This window comes from Peromyscus maniculatus, chromosome 6 (genome assembly GCF_049852395.1).
Source record: "Peromyscus maniculatus bairdii isolate BWxNUB_F1_BW_parent chromosome 6, HU_Pman_BW_mat_3.1, whole genome shotgun sequence".
Classification (NCBI taxonomy): domain Eukaryota; kingdom Metazoa; phylum Chordata; class Mammalia; order Rodentia; family Cricetidae; genus Peromyscus; species Peromyscus maniculatus.
The window spans coordinates 16088443-16108799 of NC_134857.1; the positions used below are offsets into that span (position 1 = coordinate 16088443).

Genomic DNA, 20357 nt, shown 5'->3' on the forward strand with positions numbered 1-20357 from the left:
TCATGCTCTATGCACACGCTCAAAAGTGCCCCTGAGGAACAGGGAGTTAAAAAAGAAGAATTTGAACTTCCCAAGGTTAGTTGGGGATGCTGTTCAACATCATTGGTGAAAATCAGTAACACTTGGAATCTCTCTCTCTGTGTCTCTGATTGTTTCGGTCTCTTTTCTCTCCGTCTCTCCCTTTCCTCCCATATGCATGGTAACGCATATACAACATGTCTCTCCAAGTCCATCTTTGTATTTATGTCTATAGTAATATATTAAATTATTTTTAGTAAGTCCCAACTTTGCTTCAAAAGAAAAAGGCAGTAATTTAAGAACATCAGTGATTCTGTTTGATAAAATGCTGACATTATTAGCTGAATCTAGAATATTCTTTTTAAACATCTGTCTATATAACCTTAAAAAGCATGCTGTATATTGTAACTGGAGTTTTCCTGTTTCCACCCTACTCCTGCAGCCACTCAGACCCAAGTAAACACACAGAGACTTCTATTACTTATAAACTGTATGGCCATGGCAGGCTTCTTGTTATCTAGTTCTTATATCTTAAATTAACCCATTTCTATAAATCTATACCTTGCCACGTGGCTCGTGGTTTACCAGTATCCTTACATCTTGCTTCTCATGGTAGTGGTGGCTGGCAGCATCTCCTGACTCAGCCTTCCACCTCCCAGAATTCTCCTCTCTGCTTTTCCCACCTATACTATACTTCCAGTCTGGCTAATGGCCAATCAGCATTTTATTTATCAATCAATCAGAGGAACACATTCACAGCATACAGAAATACATCCCCAGCAGTATATTAATATGTTCATTATTTAAATTCTCTATATTTAGAAAACTGCAAATATTCAGAGTGATGTATTAGCAATTTCTATAGGATCTATGCAAAAATATTTGCATTACTCCAGAATTCTGAATTCTCTTTTGTAATGCCTACATACTGGAGCTGAGGGAAAGTTCTCTGAAAGTGTTTTATTTTCATCAATGTAGTTGATACCACTTAGTCATCTATTAGGTATCTTTCTCAGAGTTATTTTTCTTTTTATTTCATATGAAAGTAAATACTTTTCCTGTGAAAAGTAATCATAGTAAAAGCTGAGGAGACAGAACACATCAGTCTATATCTGTTACAGTTTGCTCTTGGTAACAAAAGTCTATATCTGTTAAGAAAGAAAATGAATGCATCTTATTGCTAGTATATTCATAGGATATCTACACACTAGGGAATTACATATGTATACAATAGGAAAAAATAGTTCATTAACCAGGCCATAAGATAATGAAAGAATGAGCTACATTTTGATAACCTGTTACATACTAATATAAGAAAAAAATCCTAGAAAATGTCTGTTATATTTGATTCATGTTATAATTTGATTATAGGATAAAATATACTCTCCTAAACATATACAATAAGATGCATTGAAGAAAATAGTTCATTATTCTGAATATAAATAATGAAATACATTAAACGAAGATATATTTTATACATGTATGAAATTCTCAAAGGATAAATAAAGTATATTTTCAAATGGAGCTAGAGACTGGCTGCAACAAATTCTTAATACTGAAAAGTACTTTTGATTTTTTTTTCTCACAGTGAAGGAGACTGAAGGCTGGTGGTTGTAGAGAAGTTTTGTAAATCCACATTACATGTCCACTGCTGTGTCTAATATTCTCTACCAATCAAGCAAGTAGTCATGGTAACTGAGCCGTCAGTTAGACTATAGGAATTCTTTCATATAAGGAGCAGCAATATTTGCTAGTGAATAATGAGTTGCTACTTTAGGAGATAGATAGCAAATATCTAATAATGACTACCAACAACAAAACAAAACAAACCCCACTCATACTGAAATCTTATACATACTCATCATATAGATCTGCTTTGAGCCTACTATGGACAGTCCTGTGTAGTAAGTGTATTCACACAGTGAAGTGGCACAGAGGTCAGTGTCTGACCTACAGGACACCAGATGACAAGTGAGTGGGAATTATTGCATCTAATCACAGCAACTAATATACATGAAACTATTATGTTTATTTTTCTAGTGAAATAAAAGAGACCTTCAGAGTGTCAGACAACTAAATGGATAAGAATCTGGACATAGGTCATCAAAACCTCTGCCAGTCTTCATCAAAATTCTGTATCTAAGCTTCATTTCTTTGTTTAGGTATCCATGTATAAATATTTGTAATTATAATGAGTGTGCTTACACTTGAGTGTATATGTATAAGTGTGTCATGCGTGTGTATACATGTCTGAAAATGAGTGGTTATTCCATTTGCCCTTGAAACTTTGCTTAGGGACTGAAAAAGTTTATCAAAAAATAGAAAAAAAAACATGCAAATCAGAAATGTTGAATACCATTGTACCGTGTTATCAGAACTATGTAATCAATATGTGCCAACATGATTATCTTGTGACTCTAGCTACTTTTCAAAACAAGAATCAAGATATTTTAAGGAGATACACTGTTTCCCTGTTTAGATGTTAAATTTACTACAGTTCATTGTCTGACAGAATTTTTATCTAATGAGTGTATTCCATTTATAACACAAAAATAATGGAAAATTAGACATATTTTATGGAAACCAGACACGTATTGTGTTGGCTTTCTGGGTGAGCTTAAAATTCTTTGAGAAGTACACTTTCAGAAATAAAGGATTCCTGACAGTTATTAATCTTGTGTGGCCATAAACGTTTGGATTAATTGCATGTTTTATACAAATGTCAGCTACTGATTTAGTTTTGATGGATCTATTTATGTCTTGTCTCAGCTTTAGGTGAGTTATGGGACTGTTTATCATCAGTCTTCTTTGCTAACCCCTGTGAAATAAAAAAGTCAGATATCATCAGAAAACTATTTTTTTCCTTATGGCATTTTCACTAAATGCAAAACATATTCTTCTCTGATAGACATATAGAAATAGCAAAGATAGTAAAAACAATACTTGAACTACTTTTGTTAAATTTCACTAGAGTGACAACTATAAAATATTTAACTAACATAACAAAGAGTAACTGGGATGAGCAGAGGGGCTGGAGACTTGGCTTGTGGTGAAGAGCACTTGCTGCTCTTAGAAAGGAAGGGAGTTCCAGAATCCCTGCTGGGCAGTTCACAAATGTCTGTTCCAGGGTATCTGATTCTCTTCTGGCCTCAGTGGGCACCTACACACATACACCCCAACACACACACACACACACACACACACACACACACACACACACACTCACACACACGTGCACAGACACACACACACTCACACACATACACACGCTCACACACACATACACACACACACTCACACACACAGACACACACACTCACACACACAAGCACACTCACACACACAGACACTCACACATGCACCTCGCACACACAGGCGCGCACACACGCACTCACACACACACACACTCACACTCACAAGCACACTCACACACACAGACACACACTCACACACACACACTCACACGCACACATGCACGCGCATACACACACACACACACACACACACAAACACACACACGCACGCGCGTACCTAAAAAGTAAAATAAACATTTATAACTCCTGAGTATGTGATCTCACATACTGCCTGTACAGCACTGAAAGAAATTCTGTAGATTAGTTTGTATTCTTATACAAAAATACAGATTTTGCTTTGGTGTTTGTACACAGTGCATCCCCTCTTCCCATGGCTGACTCCCTCTTTACCCTACTCACAGTATTTTAGATCTTATTAACTGCTTTTGTATCCATGAGAACATTTAATATCTCCTACCTTCTGTGGGTCTCTTTTTCCTCAAATGAGGCCACTGTATGTAGTATCAACACTTTGACTTCTAAAATCAGTACCCATATCAAGTTTTTATGAGAGTCACTAATTCAACTTTGCTGAACACCAGTTTTCTAGTCTCTAATTTTTTAATTTAGCTACTTTTCATGATTGTGTGAATATTTACAAACCATTTTTTTGTTATTGAATCTAGTTCATCAATAAAAGGAGAGATGTTATCAATACAAGTCTGATTTTTCTCCAATTTTAATAGGACATCTTTACCCTGATGCCATTACTTCAATCACAAGTCTTCTGCTTCACTTGTTCACCTGCCACTGGAAATTTCCAATCTATACCTCTTCCTATACATATAGCCTGTATACATGGCATAGGAATATAAACCTGTACAGGACCCTGCTGTCTATTGTCTGATTACCTGGCAATTCACTGCTTGCCTGGAGTCCTACATGTTGTCTTATCTTAAAAAAAAAATGAAAAAACAAAAACATTTATTTTATGTGAGAGAGGGTGTCTTAGTGTTTCATAGCTGTAAAGGGATACCTTGACCACAGAGACTTTTAAAAAGGAAAACAAGTAATTGGGGCTAGTTTACAGTTTCAGAGGTTTAGTCCATTATCATCCTGGTGGAAAACATGGTGGGACATAGGCAGATATGGTGCTAGAGAAAGAGCTAAGAGTTCTACTATCTTGATCGGCAGGCAACAGGAATTGAACTGGGTGTAGCTTGAGCATAGGAGACCTCAAAGCATACCCCCACAGTGACACACTTCCTCCAACAAGGCCTAACCTCTTCCAAGAAGGTCATATTTCTTAATAGTGCTGTTCCCTTTGGGGGCCATTTTCAGGAAACCAGCAGAGGGCATGTGCCATGGAATACATGGCAGACAGAAGATAACTCATGGATGCCAGTTTTCTTCTTCTAAAATATAGGTGCTATAGGCTGGACCCAAGTTGTCAGGGTTGGTAATGAATTTCTCTACCCACCAAGACCCCATGGGCCCCATAGTGCCTAGTCTTAAGCTTCTCATCACCAGGATCTGTATATATCTTACAGAATTGCTATGGCTAAAAGTCTCTTTGACCACCCTGAACTCAGGAATTCTGCAAGTCCAATTTCCTAACCTCAGTATCAGAAGTCCCAGGTGACTTCATGTCTTCCTGTTGTTGCTGGAAGACCATTTCTACATGTGTACTTTGTCAGTTTACTTGTTTGATGTTGTCCTACAAGATAATGCACATCCATTTAGTTGAAAAAAACTTAAACAATCTCTCAATTTTGAGCTTGGCTCTGTTAAATTAAAATTATTGTGTATGGTGCAGAAAGTAGGAATTTAAGGATTGTTCTAGTTTGATAGAGATGATGGCTGCTAATGAATGTCTTCCTGGAGTGCATGCAGGAATAATTAAATTATCTCTAAATTGAATGATTTCTTTTCTATTAGTTCCTATGGCATGGTGGCATTTCAGTAGATTCTTAATGGATGAATAATTTGAGTGGCAATTTGTAACCATTTTCCCAAAGATAACTTAAATACATTTTCTAGGCTGCCAATAATCTGTCACAAATGTACTGCTGGATTCTTATTTGATTTGTAAAATTATTCTTTTGACTTTTACTATGACAAGAAATCATATGAACCTAGTCATGAAATAAAGATGACCAATTTTAGATGTTACAGATCTTGATTCAACATTCTCTCATCTATCCAAATGTATCTGTGTTGTTAATATTCAAAGAAAATTCTATTTTGGTCTCACTGTTTTTTTTTTCTTCTTTTTCATATAATTGTTATTTCTGTTACAGTTTAGGAAATAACTTACATTAATTTAGATCTAATGGTGCTTTTGATTTTATTAAGTGAACATTTAATCACAGTTGCAGATAATTACCAAAACTTTGGAAAGATTGTTTAGTCTTTCCAATTGCTACCTTTAAAAAGTTGGGAGTACAGGTACCAAGAATGATACTAAGAGCAAGTAAGTAGATATTATAATGCAAAATAGTGTTTATCACCAGGGCTGATGTGCATATGAACTCACAGAGACTACCGCAGCACACATATGAATTACATATTCAACCCAGACCGAATATCAGCAAGTAAAGGGGATATGGGCACACACCCCACCCATAATAAAGAAGCTGCTTGCAAATGATGCTTCCTGAGAGAGGGCAAGTCAGTTCTCTTCAATAGAATGACATTGGGTACATCAACCACACTCCAGGTTAGGCCTCATGCTCAGGACTAGGTGAACAACACAAAATGTTCTCCATCATTTGTTGTGTATGCTTTCGTTACGATTTGGTGCTATATGTCTTTTCTCATTTTGTTTATTTCTTTGTTTTTTATTTTTATCTCTATATTTTAAGAAAGAGAAAGAATGTGAAGCTGGGTGGGTAGGGAGAAGGGAAGAAAGAATATGATAAAAACATACGAAAATTTAAAAATAAAAAAATTTAATAAAACAAGAAGTAAGTGTTGTAATATTTGAGGTAGAAGTCTATAGTGAAGCACAAACCTCATGCCATATCTAATACAGCTATATAAAAAAGCAATATTGCAGTCTAGAACTTGAATCCATATTACAGACCTAAAGTCATCAAAACAGCATAGCATTAACATAATAATGAATATATAAACCTCTGTGCTCATACAGTGAAGTCTATGTGATTTTGATGTCTTTCAACTTAAGCATGTCTTGTTTTCTAGTCTGACATTAGGTAGTGTATAAATGTACTACACTTGTACAATCATTGAACAAAGAACAGTTCAAAATGTAAAAAATATGTTCTTTTAGTAATATTATACTTCTTATTATTGCTTGTTCTACCAATTATGGAAAGAAGATTGTCACAACATTCAACTTTGGCTGTTGATTCGCATTTATTGTGCCTCCAATTTGGTCTGTATAAGTTTAGAGAAACCTGTCCTCGAGCCAGAGACCTGTCTGTCTTCCTTACTACCTTATCCATTTCAAATACATGATATTTGACACACACTAGATACACATTGGTTATATTTTGGTAAAATATGGTTGAGTTTAAGATTAAAAATGTGCTTCCAGTTACCAATCTAGAGAGCAGCTAATTACTCAAGGCTGTAAACTGAAGAAATTAAGATAGTCCTGGTACACTCTGCTAAACAGTAAGCGTTACATATCCTAAAGGCCCTGATACATCTGTTTCTTTTCAGTCTTGGAATATGTTACACTTCATATGTGCTTGAATTAGTGTCACTGCCCCCTTACATATATACATATTCTCACAGACACACAGACAGACACAGCCAAGCATTTATATATAGACATGCACACATTTAGGAAGAGTTTGAGTATATACTCAAAGGACTCAATACTTGCACATGCACATTTATTACTGTAATTATTCATAATAGCCAAGAAATTGAATCAGCATAAATGTCTATCAACAGGTGAATGGAAAAAGAAAAGATGATGATGATGGTGTGTGTACATGTGTGTGGTTATTTGAGTAGTCTATTGTTTAATCAAAAACCCCTGTGAGTCTATGTACTCTCTGGATTTATGTCATTGTGTCACAGAAGGAAACAGATGAAAGTGAAGACCTGTAGTGACTGATGCATAGATTGATTTGTCCATCTTTGGAACTTGCCTTTCGATTTATTTTAGATGAATTAAAATAATTTAATGAGAAAAGTGACATGTGGCTCTCAAAAACATCAGGAAGTTCAGAATGCAAACACTATTAATATACAGGGTATTGTTCTCACAAAGGGTTGATATAGCCTTCACACCTCAGTAGTCACAACACCTTCATGTCATTTATCACATCTCTTCTTTCTAAAAAATGCTTTAAATGCAAAATCATATGACACTCCATTATGTTTTCCCCTTTCAAATATGCGTTCAGAAATGACAAGCTATGAAGTCATCTTTTGTACAGTTTGGGTTGGGGTATAAGAGTGAGAGTTGGGATATTGAACTGTTTCCAAGCATATGGAATAATGCATGTCTTGACAGGGTGTCTTATTTCAATGTGTTCTGTTTCCTCAAATCCGTATTGTTTTTTCTATCTTATAGTACTTGTTTGACATAATATAATATTAAACAAATACTCGTTGAGTATCAAGCTAGACCATCAGCATACCTTCCAGTACTTGCAAAGCCAATAGCTTTATGCAGTGTGCTTCATCAGGAGTAGAGGATTAAGATCCCTCAAATATCTTAATCTGCACTATTTTCCCACGTAATATATAATCAGTTTCGGTTTGGCTCATTTAGAGCATTCTCAATCTGTCAAAATTGATCTATTGTAACTTTGAAGTAATGTATTAATTTTTTCATGTTGTTTTCCTATGAGTAGGAGTCTTCTCTAAATTGCCATAGCATTTAACTTATTTTCCATGCTGGTATCAAACCCAGGGCTTTGTGTACCCTAGGGAAGCACTCCCCTACTATACAATACTTAGAACTCCTTAGCTTTGACTGTTGTTCCTTAGACACTGGTGTTGTCCACTTCATAATTTGAAGCAGGACCTCTCTTGAGACAGGAGCTCCCCTGTTCACTCACTCCCAGCAGTGAGGGCACATATCTCACTGCCATAACCTGCAGTTAACATGATTTTGGAAAATCGAACTCTGGTTTGCAAAGCAAACACCTTACTATTTGAATTATCTCTGTAGCTCAACTTTTGACTTCTTAATATATGCATAATATCAATTGCCACAGAATAAATGTGAGCATCTTTCTTCTCTATATACACATAAGAAAATATTAGTGAGTACTAGAAAATATGCTGTTTTCCTCTGTGCAATGTGAGTGTCACTCCTGAGGTATTTTCTTTGCCCATTCACTTAGACCACAGTCTTGGCAGTCACCCTGGAACTACAAGTACTGCATGCACCACTTCCTCCAGTTCTGACATCAGTGCTGCTAGGTGGCTCATTCAGTAGCAGGTGTTGAACATTGATATAAACAGAATTTTGTCTAACAAAGCCAAAATCCTTCCGCATCAAGTCTCTGTTGGCCAATGGAACATTAACGCCAAAGTTAATTCCAAATTCAAGTCTCAGCCATGACAGTTCATTATGCTACCTGCCAGAACTACTGGCCCATGGAAACCCTTATTTTAAAAATTAAGTCAGAATAAAACTTTCTCTCAAATAAATACCTTGTGGTTTGGAGTAACACAATTCTATTTTTTGCAGGTTTCTTAATTAGTAAATTGAGATTTCATAGCAGTTAATTCCTTAATAACATTTCTGGTTTAATATAGAAACCTGCTTAATTATAACAGAAGTGCTTATAATGTCTCGCAAACCATTTCCTGAAGGGAAAGAAAGATTTTAAAAATTGGGAAAGCTGCAAATAAATATAGCCATGTTCACATCCTAGGAAATTTTAGACCATATAAAGAATCTCTCACAAAAGCCATTCATATCGATAAGACATTGACTGCTACTTATTTAAGTGAAACGTTTACGAGTATTTGTATATCGTAAAATCATTTAATATAAAGTTTGGTTTCACAAGACTTCTTCTAGTGAATTTTTGCATAACACAAATGTAAACCAAGATTTAGTAGTGTAGACTTAGTGTATTTTATTGGTTTTAGTGTTTTATTTTGAGAACTTCATACACGAGCACTACATCAATATCACTCCCTCCCTCTAACTCTCCCCGTAGTCCACACCTCCCAAATTCTTCACTGCTTCTTATTGTTGTATGCACACACACACACACACACACACACACACACACACACACATATATGTATATATATATATATATATATATATATATATATATATATATATATGAGAGAGAGAGGGAGGGAGGGAGAGAGGGAGAGAGGGAGAGAGGGAGAGAGAGAGAAGTTTATACAACCTACTGAAAAAATTTAGCTTGCTCATATATACATGTGTCCAGGTCTGACCACTTGAGTTTGAGTTTGAACAACCTATATGGGAGCTCATCCTGAAGAAAACTGATTCTCCCTCTCAGCAGGCATGGACCATTGACCATGTGGAATTTTCCCTGTCCACATTGGCATGTCAACTATGTTATCATTATGCTGGTCTTATTTAGCCATCTGTAGTGCAGATTTCCTGTCATCCATAGAAGATGCTTTCTCACACGAGACATCTGGACTCCCTGGTTCATACAATCTTTCTGCTCCCTCATCTGTGATTTTCCCTGAATCTTGCTTATAGTGGTTGTGATACAGACATATCAGTTGAGTTGCGTACCCCACAGTCACTTATTCTGTCCATGCTGACCAGTTGTGGATCTCTTTACTAGTCTTCATCTGTTACAAACAGTTTTTCATGAAAGGTGAGAGCAACACTTAACTGAGCGTATGATGGAAGTGTTCATCACGCAGTTTCTAATTATATTGGCTTAGGGAAGTGGCAGTAACAGGTTCTCCTCTAATGTCTATGAGTCTCCAGCCATGGGGAGTGGAATAAGTTACATACCTGGCTTGCCGGGATGTTACAGGTACCTAACTTACAGGTACTTGGCTAAGTCACCAGACACGGGCTTCCTCCTACATAGCAGTCCAGTTAGAGTGCTGTTGGTTGTCTCCAATTGAAGGGTGCCAAATTGCACAACTGGGGGGGGGGTCTCGATGGTCCAGCTCATAGGCTTTATGACAGCATAGGACAGCTTATTACTCCTGTCCCTTGGCAGTTTGCATAGCTTCTCCTGATATTATGAGACCAAAAGCCATTCTTCACAATGGAGCATTCCAGGTCACTAACAGATATACTGAGAGAAGCAATCCAGAGCCACAAAGACAAAGGCTTCATGTTCTCTCTTATTTGAGGATCCTAGCTCCAAATCTTTATTTGAGTATATGAACTCTAGTAGCCACAGAAATAGGGAAAGTAATAGGGTTGAATGATATGCATGTTGTAGATGGGAGATTCTAGAAAGGAGGATAGTATGATATAGATACTATTTATGGGAAAGGGGGAACTGTTGGGGTACTTCATTTGGAGAGAGGATGGGGAAGAAAACACCGAGGGAGAGGAGGAAGGAGAGGGAAAGAGCACCAAGGGTGCTTTAAAAATCCATGAGGAAACCTATTATTCTTTGTATTTAAAAAGGCATGCGTGTACATATGCAATAATTTAGGTGAAATTATGCCGTGAGAGCTGAAAACAGCTTCCAATAGGCACAGATTATTTAATAATAATAATAATGGCACTGACAAGTGACAAACATTAGAAAGCCCCCTCTCAAGTTGTTGTTCAGGGAAGTCTTAAGAGATTTCCCCAAACAATTTAGGCTATTGCCATTGCTCTAGATTACCTTCCAGAACATGAAGGTAAAACCCCTTTTCTGAAACACCACACTCCTTAGACATGAGCCTTAGAGGAATGAAGCTAAACAAAAGTTTGTATGAATTTAAATACAAGAATGAAATAGGGTAGCTTTTACAAAAAGAAATCATTCATTAACAGCTTGATTACTTGGAATGTTATACACTATAAATAAATGATATTCCACTGTCAGTGTGTGTGTGTGTGTGTGTGTGTTTCTGTGTGTCTGTGTGTGTGTCTGTGTCTGTGTCTGTGTGGTGTGCTTTTGTGTGCTCATGAATGTAGATGCCAATGGTCACTGTTCAGTATTTACCTCTATCTCTTTCCAGATAAATGATTAAAACAAGGGCTCTCACTGAGCCCAAACTAGCCCTTTCGGCTAGACTGGCAACCCTATAATTATGTGCATCGATAAGCTTTGCCAGCATCTTTGAAGATGCCTGTTTTATGTTAATAAAGTAGTACTGTCTAGCTTGCTATAAAGATGCTCTTGTATTCAATTAAATTCAATCTGCAAGTATAGTAGAGTAGATTTAAATTATTTAATCTCTAATGGATAAAAGAATAGCACTTAAAAATTCTAAGCAAACATCTACACTATAGTTTATGGAAAGAATATCCTAAGTCATAATCTTAGCACTTTTTCCAGAGTTTTTCTTCTTAGATGTCATGGAAAAAATAATAAATTATTTGAAAAACATATTTGATTGGAGGTAGTCAATATCTTGCATGTTTACTTGATGTAGTATTTTCTAAATGTTATTATATTTATTTGTGTGTGTGTGTGTGTGTGTGTGTGTGTGTGTGTGTGTGTGATCGCGTGTGCGCATGCATGTGCGTGTCTCTGCCATGGTGCACAGATTGAGGTCACGTAACAAATTGTAAGACTTTGTTCTTTCCTTCTGCCTTGTGGGTCCTGGGATTAAACTCAAGTCATTAGGCATGGTGGCAAGGGCTCCTTCTCATTGAATAATCTCATTGGATAGTGTTTTGAAACTGATATTCTAAAAATACACATGTGCTTCATACAAATACGTTTTCAGATGAATGCATGTTGCAATGGATTCATTTGAGAAGACTGTTATGTTAAACTGATCAGTCGGTGAGAGGAAGTAAGCAGGAAACCAAATGGAGGAAAAGGTGCTATGCAGGTGATGAGCCAAAGCCTGGAAACCTGAGGACGAAGAGCAAGTGGGCCAGAGTGATGAAAGGCCTGAGGTTCAAAGAGGAAACAAAAAGCGCATATAGTATTAAAGGTATTGATCAATCAGGTCATAGTTCTTCCATAATAAGACATCAATTACAGACCATTTTTAGTTTAAAGATGATAGTCTTCAAATATTCTAATCTTATTTGATCTTGCTCAGAGAAGGAATCAAAAGGAAATACTTCCTATCTATGAGGTCTGTATAATTTTTTGCCAAAGCTAAACAGAATTTATTCCTGAACAGAACATTGCTACCAACATTACATTGCCTTTAAAAATAGATGTGAAAATTACAAAATATCTAAAAATTCTAATGCATCCTATTAATAATAGAGTTTGATTTTACATGAGAGAAATTCTTTTGCTGTACTCTATCATTTTAGAATGGATTGTTTTAATGAACATATCAGGATGTGTGATAAAGTTCAATACTCTTTTAAAAAACATCTCAGCAATGGAAAATAGGAAGAACTTCCCAACCTATTTATAAAAATAATTAGCATTTCTTTATTAAATATTACAATAAATATTTTCTGAAGGTCATCTTGTGAATAATAATTCAAAAATTAAAGAAAATTTTAAAATGGTAAGAGAAGAGGTAATGGAATTTCCATTTGGTGATCACATAATTTTTAGCAAAAAGCAAAAATGAAGGAATGTCTTAGAGGAATTGGGTGGTAGCAAAATTGATTAGTATTACCCTATGATGGCTGTAATTAAGGCGAATAGTTTAAATTTACACATATTCATAGTCACCGGTAATTTGATAGTTATCATACTCCATCTAAGTGGCTATAGCAAAACAACCTAGATTGGGCAATTTACAATCAAAAATTTATTTTCATGGTTTTAGAGCTGAGAAATCAACATTCTCCATGTCTACAATCTTTGGGATGGGCCTGCTTCCTCACAGAAGGTTCCTTCTAGCTCTGTCTTATATGCTGCAGAAAAAGTCTAAACCCCCCTCTGGCCTCTTTTATGGGAGTGCTAATTGCACTAATAAATAATTCTCACCTTTGATCAAAGCACTCCCCACTAAATTCCCACCTCATCATTTGGCAACTTAGTATTTCAGAGTACCAATTTGAGGAAACTGATTCAGACATTCAAAACTGAGCAATAATATTAACAACTGATGTTCTTTTATATGAGGATGGTGTAGCCTCCCAAACAGACCTTTAGTCTCCATGTAATGCCACCCAGAACCTTGACATTGAATTGAAAGGCTTATTTCAGATGTTACTGTGTTGTATATCTCTCCCTTCCTGCGATTAAATGTGGGATAGAAGCAATTCAAAGTAGAAGTTAATCTTGGCTCAAATTTCAGCGGAAAAAGTCTGTTATGTTGGGGAGGGCGTGGTGACACGAGGGGGTCATTCCATGGTGGGAAGCTTGAAACATGGCTTTTTCACATCTCTTGATCGATACAGAAACAAAGAGCTAAGCTAGAGATGATGTGAGATGATCCCCTTCAAGGATCGCCATAGTGGCACCAAGCTCCTGAAGTTTCTTAGTCTCCCACGCCTCTAAGAAACAAGAAATTAAAACACATGAGCCTGCCAGGAGCATTTCAGACCCAAACTTAAACACTGAGTGTGGGAAGGGGACATAACAGAGTTCTATTTTAAATATCAGTAGTTGTAGATTATTCAATACTCTTCTTTCTTTTTTATTAAGAATTTTTTTTTCATTCATTTTACACACCAATCAAAGATCCCCCTCTTCCCTCCTCCCTCTCCCAACCCACACCCCACTCCCACCCACAAGAAGGCAAGGCCTCCCATGGGGAGGCACATTCAGTAGAGGCAAGTCCAGCTCCTTCCCCCTGCCTCAAGGCTTCCTGAGGTGTCCCATCATAGGTAGTGGGCTCCACAAAGCCCGCTCAAGCACCAGAGATGGATTCTGATCCTACTGCCCCCCCCATCGCCAAGTAGATCAAGGTACACAACTGTCTCACTATGCAAAGGGCCTAGTCAAGTCCCATGTAGGCTCCACAGCCATTGATCCAACTTTCATGAGTTCCCACTAGTTTGGTTTGGTCATCCCTTCATGTTTCCCCATCGTGATCCTGATGCACTTGCTCATAGAATCCCTTTTCTCTCTCTTTGACTGGACTCCTGGAGCTCTGCCTGGTGATTGGTTGTGGGTCTCTGCATCTGCTTCCATCAGTCACTGGAGAAAAGCTCTGTGATGACAGTTAGGGTATTCACCAGTCTGAAGTAAGCCAGTTCAGTTCAGTCACCCTCTCCACTATTGCTAGCAGCCTAGGCTGGGGTCATCCTTGCGGATTCCTGGCAACTTCCCTAGCCCCGGGTTTTTCTCTATCTCCATGATGTCTCTCTCTATCATGGTATCTCTTTCATTGCTCTCCCACTCCATCCTTATTCCAGCTCAACCATCCCATTTCCTTATGTTCTTATCCCTTATCACCTACTCTTCATTGTCCATCCCTCATCCCTAGTTTACTCATGGAGAGCTCATCTATTTCCCCTTCCCAGGGTAATCCATGCATGTCTCTCTGGGTCTTCCCTGTTAGACTCTTACATGGAACCATATTAAACATAATGAAAACTATCTCAAGAAACCCGATAGCTGGTGTGGGACCTGATTGTACATGGATTTTGTTAATGTTGATAGAAGAATCAAAAGTCACAAAGCACCAGTCTGCATTTACAGTTCCTTGTAGTCCTACTTGAAAAATAAATTCATCCTGCTTTGATTTAATATGATCGCCTTCATGCACCTCATCTCCACCACTCTCTAAATCTCTTAGGGCCAGATCTTGTCACATTTATCCTTCAATATCCCATAAAATCTATTAATATTGCTCATATATGAATAGTCATATATCCAAGTTGTAAAGACTTCCTCTAGGTTTTAAATGTGCTTTTAAAATTTTCAGAACTTGGATACAACTCTATAAAAGGGAAGATGACCTGGAGATTTCAAAGAAGATTAAGACTCACTGGACTGAATTGGGCTTGGAAGATACACAGTTGATGAACTACTCAGTGTTGCTGGATTTTCCTGCGTCCTCTCCAGGCACCATCACTGTGAGCAGCACTGGCCAGTGCTTTTATCCTGATGGCCAACCTTGCAGGGAAGAAGCCAGAAGAGGCCATAGCCAAGATCTGCTCTCCTCATATGCAGCCTATTCTGCCAAAGGAACTCTCCAGGTAATTTGACCATTTGTCTCTGTCATTTTTTCCTGAAATGAAATTAGAAAACAACAGCTTTCATCTAAATTGAACTAACTGGCAGGGTGCAGCATACAAAAGTAGCCATTAAATATATTCTGTGTAGCAATGCCAGCGATCAAAGAAGATGGGAAGTGCTTGAATCTTTACTTGTCACATTTTGAAAGTGAAAACATGTTACACGAATTTAATTCAAAGGTGTTGAAGGTGCAACTGAGTTATTCACATTTTCCTCAGTCCATATATTTCAAGAGAATCTCATTTATGGTTTTGAAGGAGGCAAATTTGAATATGTTGATATGTAGGGAGAGAATACAAATGGCAAGAATTGCATTTGAGATTGTTTATGCACATAAGAAATGAAGAGGAAAATTGATGTGATTATTCACACATTTGGGATTTGAAATGCAGCATGCTGGCATTCATGATGGCAAATGTGTGAAGGGGAGCCAGGTGTGGATTATTTCTCTACCTCTCAGGGTTAGCTAGCTTTGGTAATTCTTTTGGCTTTCTGGTTAAGAACAAAACTTCTAGAGCCTTGTGAGTGAGTTAAAGCTCACACTGTAGGTGCTCACTGTTTTCTACCTCTTATATGATGCTGAACTTCTTAGCTCTGTGTGAAGTATCACTAATCTTCCACTTGAGGACCACTGTGAGAATTAAAATAACTAATCTAAGTGAGTCCTGTGGAACAATGCATAGCACAGAGTGCACACAACATGCATGAGAGAAATAATGGCATGTTTGCTTTGTATAGCAGCTGCTCTGACTCAGTGTAAACTATAATTTTATCAGACATATTTAGTCCTTTTTTAAAATTGTGAATTGTCTAATTGAATATAGATGGAATTTTCCTCTATTTCTACTGTTTGTGTATACATTTAAAATCTTTTAAATCAACTATAAGGAAAACATGGGACACTTAAACAATTTAAAGCTACTATATAAATTACTTAAAACAACAGAATAACCAAGGTTTGTTATATTGCAACTTACATTTTTTTTTTATTTTTGGGGTTTCTGAAGTATGTACAGAATGAGTGTGTGCTAGAAGGTGATAAGGCTTCCATTTTGTGTTGTTTCTCACCTTGACTTTTAACATTTCATATAACCAGCACAAGGAGTTTTACTACTAATTAGATTTACTCTAATGTTAAATATATGCAGTATTTTCAGCATAGAACTCATTTGATTTGATAAAACATACTTTTTCTGGCAATAATGGAAACACATTTTTATATCAATGAAAACACCAGGAAGCAGTCAAGATCTTTTCCTTGAGTCAGAAGCTATGAACTTAGGGTAATGAGTAAAAAATTATTCAATCTGTTTTGTTTAGACTCCAAGCACTCACAAGGACCACAGTTTCTCTGTCCTCTTTGTTCTGTTTGTGTCAAGTACATTCAAATCATTCCCCTCCCCCAATGAAACCCACACCCAAAACACAACAACAAACAACACTAAGAATTTATTAAGTCTTTGGACTCTTTCCTACCGGCTTGGTTTTCAATTTCTCCTGGCAAACATTGATGATTTCTTGATCATGGGGATATGGAAAAGCCATGTTCCCTTAACCTGGTCTTCTATGGAGACTGGAATACTATTAGACCATCATTTCCATGGACCTGATTCCAGATATCTCAGTTTTGTACATATTTATCTTATCTGTGATATGTGTTAAATATTTTCATTGTTTAATACAATAAACTAAGTTTTACAGAATATTTATGAAATAAATATGACTAAATAAAATATGAATTTGACTGCTTCCTTGTGTTTTCATTGATATAAAAATGTGTTTCCATTATTGCCAGAAAAAGTATGTTTTATCAAATCAAATGAGTTCTATGCCGAAAATATCGCATATATTTAACATTAAATTAAATCTTTTTTTTTTTTTTTTTTTTTTTTTTTTTTTTTTTTTTTTTTGGTTTTTCGAGACAGGGTTTCTCTGTGTAGCGTTGTGCCTTTCCTGGGACTCACTTGGTAGCCCAGGCTGGCCTCGAACTCACAGAGATCCGCCTGGCTCTGCCTCCCGAGTGCTGGGATTAAAGGCGTGCGCCACCACCACCCGGCAAATCTTATCAGTAGTAAAACTCCTTGAGCTGGTTATATAAAATTCTGCTAAAAGTCGAGGTGAGAAACAACACAAAATGGAAGCCTTATCACCTTCTAGTACACATTCATTCTGTACATACTTCAGAAACCCCAAAATAAAAAAAAAAATGTAAGTTGCAATATATCAAACCTTGGTTATTCTATTGTCTTAAGTAATTTATACAGTAGCTTTAAATTGTTTAAGTGTCCCATGTTTTCCTTATAGTTGATTAAAAAGATTTTAAATGTATACATAAACAATAGAAATAAAGGAAAATTCCATCTGTATTTAATTAGACAATTCACAATTTAAAAAAACTAAATATATCTGATAAAATTTTAGTAAAAAAGTTTTTAAAATAGTAATAAACCAATTATTAGACAGAAATTGAAGATGAGAGCAGATGTAGAATGTATTTCTTTGAAACATTTGGCTTCAGCTGAAGGGGTGGTTTAAAGACTAAATGTAGTTATACACAAGACTACTACTAAAGTCTTCTATTTGAAGACTTTAGTTTGAAAAAGTTAGTCTTGTGACTTAGGTAAAGACATAAAAATAGCTATCTTAATATGTAATAACACAAATATATTACACATAATACAAAAATAGATGCATGAAAAAAGTATGTATCTGATGATATTTTTAAGACTCAAAGCCGGGCGGTGGTGGCACACGCCTTTAATCCCAGCACTCGGGAGGCAGAGCCAGGCGGATCTCTGTGAGTTCGAGGCCAGCCTGGGCTACCAAGTGAGCTCCAGGAAAGGCGCAAAGCTACGCAGAGAAACCCTGTCTCGAAAAACCAAAAAAAAAAAAAAAAGACTCAAATAATGTGACTACAATATTCAAAAGTAAAACAGTTCTAGCTGACTATCGTATTGTATATATGCATACAGAACTTGTGCATACACTTGTATCTATGTTCTAAGGGGTTATTGTTCACACAGAACAGCTCGAAGAGCAATGGTGACTTTTGTGTATCTTTGACCATTCCCCAATTTGAACTAATCTTGCCTGGTTGCTGCTGCTGCTGCTGCTGGTGCTGCTGCTGCTGCTGCTGCTGATTCAGAAATAACTTCTTCCTTATTTTGACTACCTTCTGTGTTCATGAATTTCTATGAGGCAGAGCCATTAACAAGTTTTTAAATTATTCTATTTTGACTGCCAGTGAAGCTCCCCACAACTTTTGCTTTTGACAAGGTTATTTGCAGAGGAGTAGCTCCCCTTTACTTTGAAGAGCTGTCATGGCCATTCATCATAGGGCTGTTTTGTATAAGCTTCCAATTTGTGCTTTCTGGTAACTGTCTAAAGAGCATTTGTGATATCTGATATCTACTCTGCAAACCTACTTAGTGCCAGCATGATGGATGGTATGCTTTGCAAATTCTTTGTAATTCATTGTGCACTAGAAAGGTGACATTGTTTACCCCATAATAATGACAGGTAGGTCAGTAAAGGGGTCCTAAGGAGAGTTGCATTGTCAGATGCAAAATACATATTAAAATGGATATATAAATAATTTAGCATGTATGTGTTTAGCATCAGGGAATAAAAAGATATTTATGTTTTACTAAAATAAGAATTGCAACAATAATATCATCACAAGAATGGAGACACTGGTCATGAGGTTTGGCCATAGGTAATTAATTTTGTAAACTGAAAATATGGCTTTTAGCTAATTCCTATGAAATCATTTCTTTTGTCTTATTTGAAACTAGGCTGACTCAGGGGGAAAAAAGAACATAATTAATATTTAGTAGACTTTGCTTCTACCATGTTCTCCTTTTGAGGCAGGGTATTGGTTAACAGAACCATACATCTTAGGCATGGGGTTTGTTTCCCTTCTGTAAAGTTTTAATCTTTGCCCAGGAGACAACCCAAGTAATGCAATTTTGTGGGAAATCTTGTTTTCCACAACACATTCTGTGCATAAGATATATTGTTATTGACATATTTATTACAGATTTATCCCACTGACAGCAGAACTCAAGAGTCCATCCTGTCAACTGCACCAACAGGGAATCATCTAGTCTCCTCATCCTTTATGACCTTGTTCATGTCAGGGGAAATGACAGTTACTTAAATGGTTGTTGTGGGTAGAAATCCCAAAAACATATAGAGTATCTGTCTAGTAATTGGAAATGCTCGATTAACAATAACAATTATTATTATTTTGAAGAAAGTAGGCATATTTAAATAAGAAGCTGAGAAAACCTGAAAACATTGTCTTAAGATTTTGAAAATTTAGATTTATTATATTTATCATGTTGTGTGAACATAATATTTCAACCTTCTGTTTACCATGACAAATATTAAGAAATAAGAAAATGCCTTTGAAATTATGAATAAAGAATAAAACATACATTAACTTGAAGACTTAAGTAATGCAGAGATGAAATATTTTATTTGTGAATGCAGCGTGATCCATTGAAGTGTAAACCTAGTCAGTATTATCAATAAAAACCAGGAGTCAAATATTAGGGTAATGAACTGAAAGATTGGAGAAGCAGAGGAGCAGCCACCAGTGACTTCTTACCTTCTCTAGATGATGAAAGGGCCAAGATCCTGTCTCCACCCTGCCTTGTTATTTCCTTTCTCTGCTTCTCAAGGTATGAGCCTCTCAAGTGATGGAATTAAAGGCATGATCCCCCACCACCTGGCCTCTATGGATATCTAGTGCCTAGCTCCACCCTCTGATCTGCAGGCATGCTTTATTTGTCAGAATATAAATAAAATATCACACAACAGT

General features: G+C 36.6%; 1 protein-coding gene across 8 annotated transcripts in view; it reads left to right on the forward strand.

The window, feature by feature from the left end:
- Window positions 1–20357, forward strand: part of Naaladl2 (N-acetylated alpha-linked acidic dipeptidase like 2) — a 1286850-nt gene that overhangs the window by 696250 nt on the left and 570243 nt on the right. For all 8 annotated transcript variants that reach the window (XM_076573982.1, XM_076573983.1, XM_076573985.1 and 5 more), the window contains one exon: window positions 15219–15492. In XM_076573982.1, the coding sequence (XP_076430097.1) occupies window positions 15219–15492 (274 nt within the window). The remainder of the gene's footprint in view (window positions 1–15218; window positions 15493–20357) is intronic.